The sequence below is a fragment of the Pongo abelii genome, chromosome 4 (assembly GCF_028885655.2).
Source record: "Pongo abelii isolate AG06213 chromosome 4, NHGRI_mPonAbe1-v2.0_pri, whole genome shotgun sequence".
In the NCBI taxonomy this organism is placed as follows: domain Eukaryota; kingdom Metazoa; phylum Chordata; class Mammalia; order Primates; family Hominidae; genus Pongo; species Pongo abelii.
The window spans coordinates 15,039,289-15,045,713 of record NC_071989.2 but is presented as its reverse complement, the minus strand read 5'-3'; the positions used below and the strand labels follow the sequence as shown (position 1 = coordinate 15,045,713).

Here is a 6,425-nt window from a genome sequence, read left to right as displayed (position 1 = left end):
GAGTCACATCCCGAATGTCTAATTCAGCTGCAGAAGTTGGGCTATGATGTGTATTTGTAATTACTGTCCACTGAATATATTAAAAATGACTCTATAGGATATCTCAAAACTTCTACAGTCTTACAGTGTTCACACTTCTAAGTGTAAACATTTTAAATGATTCCTCTGCATAGCAAACCCAACTATCTGGGCGGAAAGCAAGGCCTTGGCTCCAATAACAAAAAAACACAGATTAAAAATGCACATTACACTATTTAAATTGATACTCAACTATTAAGCTGTATATATCATTATGCAGGAATTGACATGAATACCTTATATTGCAAACTTTGTTTATATGACAACTGTAGTAGTTTCTCTAGCCCGTGAGAAAATACCATAGAGAAACAGCCCACTACCCAGATACCGCCGAGTCAGAAAGATGGAAAAAGGCTAGAAAGTCCAAAACTTGAGACATGTGTTTAAAAGGTGACATCTTAAACTCACCTCTCTTGTTCTGCCCCATCTTATGAGAGGTGAAAGAGAATGAGATAATCAAACACAACAAAAATAAGGATAAAACAAAATTAAGCTGCTAAAAACCACACACACAAACCAGAACATCTACTGGGAAGCAAACTTGGGAAGCAAACCAAGGGAGAGAAAAAAAAAAAGTGAAGTTGGCTGTCACTATAAATCATGTCTCTCTGCCTGGTTTTGCTGAGGAAGCCCACAAGAGGTAGGGGGAGGTTCCCACTGATGCATCAGGGTCTCTCCAGCCAAGCTACACTTTAAAAATCTGTGAATGTGTAAAATGACAAACCTAGGCTAGGTTTTTTTTTTACATTCCTTTCAGCTCTAAGTCTACATAGTTCTACTAGCAGCAGACAAGAGGCACCTGTGCCACAAAAACTTTTCAAGAAAGAGCACTCTTCCTACAATGGTCTGTTTTCACAAGTGTTCTGAATGAGAATCACATCCACCAGAAAACTTGCCAAATAACTACATATACTTTTGAGAACATGGTCTGGCTTCAAAGTTTCTGCATTGCTCTGGAGGCATGACACAGCTGGGGCTGAGGTGCAGCACGTGAGACAGGGCATTAAATTAAGCGCATTGTTCTCACCACCAGGGCAGAAGGAAGGCAAAGCAGCAATTAGGAACCAGCATGGGCCCGTGGAGCAGGGGTTGGGGGCAAGAGACCCTCTATTTAACCCTCTGCAGAGTCTGAGGTTAAGTCTCTGATATGATTTGGATATTTCTCCCCTCCAATCTCATGCTAAAAGGTAATCCCCAGGATTGGAGATGAGCCTAGTGGGAAGTGGTTGGATCATGCAGGTAGATCCCTCATGAATGGCTTAGCACCATGGCCTTGGTGATGAGTGTGTTCTTACTCTGAGTTCATGCAAGATCTGGTTGCTAAAAAGTCTGTGGCACCTCACCCCCACCTCACTCTCTCTCACCATGTGATCGCCTGGTCCCGCTTGGCTTCCTGCCATGAGCAAAAGCTCCCTGAGGCCTCACCAGAAGCCAAGCAGATACAGGCACCAAGCTTCCTGTACAGCCTGCAGAACCATGAGCCAATTAAATCTCTTTTCTTTATAAATTACCCAGCCTCGGGTATTTCTTTATGGCAATGCAAAAGCAGTCTAATACAAAAAATTGGTACTGAGGGGTCAAGTATTGCTATAAAGATACCTAAAAATGTGGAAGCAGCTTTGGAACTGGGTAATGGGCAGAGGTTGGAAGAGCCTGGAGGGCTCAGAAGAAGACAGAAAAATGCAGGAAAGTTTAGAACTTCTCAGAAACTGGTTAAATGGTTGTGACCAATATGCTGATAGAAATATGGACAGTGGGCTGGGTGTGTAATCCTAGCACTTTGGGAGGCCTAGGCGGGCAGATCACTTGAGGTCAGGAGTTCGAAGCCAGCCTGGCCACCATGGTGAAACCCCATCTCTACTAAAAACAAAAACAAAAACAAAAATTAGCCAGGCATGGTGGTGGACGCCTGTAATCCCAGCTACTCCAGAGGCTGTGGCAGGAAAATCATTTGAACCTGGGAGGCAGAGGTTGCAGTGAGCCAAGACTGCACCACTGCACTCCAGCCTGCGCGACAGAGCGAGACTCCATCTCAATACAAAATTTAAAAAAAGAAATATGGACAGTGAAGGCCAGGCTGATGAGGTCTCAGATGGAAATGAGGAAGTTATTGGGAACTTGAATAAAAGTCACCCCTGTTATGTCCTAGCAAAGAATTTGGCTGCACTTGTCCATGTCCCAGGAATTTGTGGAATTTAATAACTTGTCTGATTTCACAAGCTCATAGGTGGAAAGAGATGAGTCTTGGATGAGGCTTAGGGTTTTGGACTTGATGCTAGAATGAGTTAAGACTTTGGAGAATGGCTGGAAAGAGATTACTATATTTTCCAATGTGAGAAAGACATGAGATGTGGGGTGGCCAGGAGCAGAATGATATAGTCTGGATATCTGTCCCCTCCAAATCTCATGTAAAAATATAAACCCCAGTATTGGAGGTGGGGACTGGTGGGAGGTATTTGGATCCCTCATGAATGGCTTAGTGCCATGCCCTTGGTGATGGATGAGTGCTGAATCCAAGTTCACACCAGATCTGGTTGTTTCAAAGTCTGTGGCACCCCTACCCTCTCTCTTCCTCCCTCTCTCTCCACGTGATTGCCTGGTCCCACCTGGCTTTCCGCCAGAAGTTAAATAAAGTCCCCTGAGGCCTCACCAGAAGCCAAGCAGAGACAGGCACCAAGCTTCATGTAAAGCCTGCAGAACCATGAGCCAATTAAACCTCTTTTCTTTTTATAAATTACCCAGCCTCAGGTACTTCCTTATAGCGACACAAAAATGGCCTAATACAGACTCTAACCCAGAAAGCAAACTGGCCGCCACAGGACACATCAGCCCACACATGGGCCTGTACAGTTGTTTCAATTAAAATAAAATAAAAAAAAAAAATAGGTGCCACTGTTTAAAAAGCAGGGTATTTCATGCAAAGCCCAAATAACTGGATTCTTTAAATACAGAAGATGCAGCAACTACAGGCTTGAGCTTAGGGGACCCTGCCTCTCAACAGAGACAGCTCTCCAGGTCCTGGCCAACTTCACTAACTTACTTCACTTACTGCCTAGCTCTGGAGGCAGGAGTTTGAGACCACTGACTTTCAATCTTATTTTCCAGTAGTCATTAACCCATTAAGTGTGAATAACACCATCCCAAGGGGGTTCTCAACAAATGAGAATGTCTAAGTACTATACAAATATTTTATTGTAACACAATGTCTACCTAACAGGCCTCCAGAGGACCCCTGTTTAGGAATTTTTTTTTCAAAAGTTCTAGCAGTGCTTTTTGCATTTAAACACATCTTAAATTTAACTTTCCAGCCAGTTAAAAATCTGTCAAACTGGCTGGCTGTGTGCTTTCATAATTTCTTAAATTCCAAGGGCATTTATAGGTGCCTAAAACTTGAAAGTGTAGAAAAGTTTCACTCGAGTTTCTATTCTGCTTCCATGCGTACCCCCAGACCCTTGCAGAAATTAGGAACCCTTCCCAAATCGTCTTCTTCACAGTACAGTAAGGAATTGATCTAATCAGCACCGACTTTCCTTTTCAAAAGGAAAAGCGGGAAGGCAAACTAGTCAGGCCATTAAAGGGTCAAAGAGAATGGGTCAGATTCGGTCCAAAGTCTGTCCAACAGGTGGGACGTCGCCTCCAAGAACAAGTCGTGCAGCTCCGTTCTCCGGCGGCTGCGGCAGGGGCGACCTCACTTCCTCCCTGTGCCAGGCTGGAGGAAAGATCTAGCGGGAACTAGTAATAAAATACATCACTTCTCGGGTTTGCTTCCCAAGTTTCTGGAACTTTCTTTAACTTCAGACGTGCAGATATCAAAAATGAGACGGGAGGGGAGACACTGTGTGACCAGAATTGTGAGGGGCCCTGGGGTTAAAAATCTGCACTCGGACACTGGGCAAAACTGTCTGTCAATTCCTCCTTGTCGCCAACGGCCTCACTCAGAATTGAAGACGCCCAGGGACCCTCCGCTGACGACTCCCCACCCCAGCCCGGCTTCCGGAGGAGACCGAGCCCGCCGCCCACGGCCCGCGCCCCGCGCCCCGTGCACTCACTGCTCGGCCGGGCACTGCATCTCGGGCCGCGGCTGCCCGCTGGCCGCCGCCTTCCCGCCCTCCCGCGCCGCGGCCGCCGCCTCCCGCGCCGGCGTCTCGGCGCAGCTCGCGCCTGGCCACGCTTCGGGCTGGGGCATAGTCCCCCGACTCATGCGGCCACTCGCGGCCGAAGGGGTTCAGCCGGCTCCGAACGATCCGGAGCCCCTCCCGTCGGGGTGCCAGGCAGTGGCCACAGCCTCTCAGCCGCCGGGGCGGTTTCCGAGGGTCCGCGGAGCGCTTCCGCGCGCGTCACCGTGGCCCGCCCCACGGCCTCTGACCCTGCGCGAGGAGGTGCGGCCGGAGGCGGAGAGGCCCGGACGCGGCGCATGCGCATACACATACACGTGTGCGAGCTGAGGCACCGGGGGCTGGAGGTAGAAGCGCGCCATGCGGCTGCTGCGCTTGTTCTGTCCCCGGACACCGCTGGCTTGCTTCCCTTGTCAGCTGTGTGGGGACTGGCAGAGGGTGTGAGAGCGGGAAACGACCGGACGAGCGGCGGGGAGCGTCCTCGGTGAGGAGGAGGAAGTCTGGTCTTAGGTGTGAAGGGTGCTGACGCGTTCCGGCGCCTCACGGTGTCATTCTCGGCTTCTGAGCGTTGCCCTACGCCGCAGCGGGTTTTCCTCAGCTGTGAAGCGCGGCTGCGGCCTGCCCGGGCTTCCCCCGGCCGGGAAGGTTCTGACGCCCGAGCCCAGCGCGGGCTTGGGCCTCCGCTGTCGGGCCAGGCTGGTCGCTCCGGGGCTGGGAGTTACGGCACCGGGGTTGGGGCGGAGAAGGCGAACTGGTTCAACTCGACCCAGTTAAGCAAGCGCAGCAGTGTGTGTTCTTGGATCATAGTATTTCATGTAAACATTTTGATTTAAGAGAAACAAAAGGGAAAATATTAACCGTTTTCAAGCATCCAAAGGCGAAATGCTTCATCTCTGGGATGGAGTAAAGGAGTAGCCTCTGAGGTTGAGTTGCAGTCGTGGGTGCAAGAAGCAGCGCTGAAGCGGAGTGCAGCGCCGGAATAGGGCGGGATGGAATGGCGTGGGCAGTTCAGAAACCCGCGAGGAGTCCAGGGCGGAACAGGTAGGGAGCAGGGGATTGTACTGAAAGATGAAACTGAAAGAGGGGTACCGGAGACCAGATCATGAAAAGCCATATTAGGCTAACTGTGGCGCTTATGCTTAATCCTCATTGACAGATCTTGAGATCATTTTGAAAAATCACTTTGTCTTCAGTTTGGTAAAAGTTTGGAGAAGGGCAGGACTTGGAAAACCAGCTTAGGGAGACCAAATAGTAGTGACCTCCAAGGGAGAAACTGGACAGAAAGAATATTTATATTTTGTGCCACAGAACTCCGGGGGTATTGTTTTCTCCTTTAATTTTACTTGAAAAAGTAATAAATGCACATGCTAAAAAATTCAGAACATACAAAAGAATATACAAAGACTATTAAGGTGTAGGATTGTAGAGGGTTGAATAGGATCCCCCAAAATTCACGTCCACCTAGACCCTCACAATATTAACTTATTTGGAAATAGGGTTTTTGCAGATGTAATTAGTTAAGATGAGGTCACACTGGTATAGAGTGAGCCGTAAAGCCAATGGTTGGCGCCCTTAGAAGAAGACACGTAGATAAATGAGCACAGAGGGAAGAAGGTCATTTGGAGATAGAAGCAGGGATTGGAGTGATGCAACTGGAAGCCAAGAAACGCCGCAGAATGCCAGGAGCCAGCAGAAGCTAAGAAAAGGCAAGGATTATTCCAAAGTGCCTTCCGAAGAAGCTTGGCCCTGCCAAAAACCTGATTTCAGACTTCTAGCCCCCAAAACTGCAAGAGAATAAATTTTGTTGTTTTAGGACACACAGTTTGTGGTACTTTGTCATGACCACCCCAGGAAACTCATATAGGGATCAAGTTATAAATTCTATCAGGCCAAATTTATTGATATGGACCCACCAGAGATTCTGGATTCAATGTTTTATCTCAGAGGCTTAGAAAAAGCTCTAATGCTATGTTTAATCGCTGAGTATGTCTTTTCCAATTATGCATGTCAAACTAGGAAAATAACCACAGGATGCGTTTGGGGACCCACTGAGCCCACCGTGAGAAGGATCTGAGTGAAAACTCCATTGATCGTTTAACCTCCATCCACCCAGAAAGGCCTATGTTAAATGAAGTTGAAGCGCCAGAACTGCCTAGGTATCTGTAGAGAAAGGTATCCACAGGCTTGGGGAGATTAGAATATTAGAGTGGATTTATCATTTAAGACCTGCTT

At 48.0% G+C, this 6,425-nt stretch overlaps 1 protein-coding gene across 1 annotated transcript in view; it reads right to left on the bottom strand.

The window, feature by feature from the left end:
- Positions 1-4,447, bottom strand: part of OTULIN (OTU deubiquitinase with linear linkage specificity) — a 36,699-nt gene extending 32,252 nt beyond the window's left edge. Inside the window, exon 1 of the mRNA XM_002815441.6 lies at positions 4,128-4,447. Within this exon, the coding sequence (XP_002815487.1) occupies positions 4,128-4,279 (152 nt within the window). The 5' untranslated portion in view covers positions 4,280-4,447. The remainder of the gene's footprint in view (positions 1-4,127) is intronic.
- Positions 4,448-6,425: the final 1,978 nt, after the last annotated feature.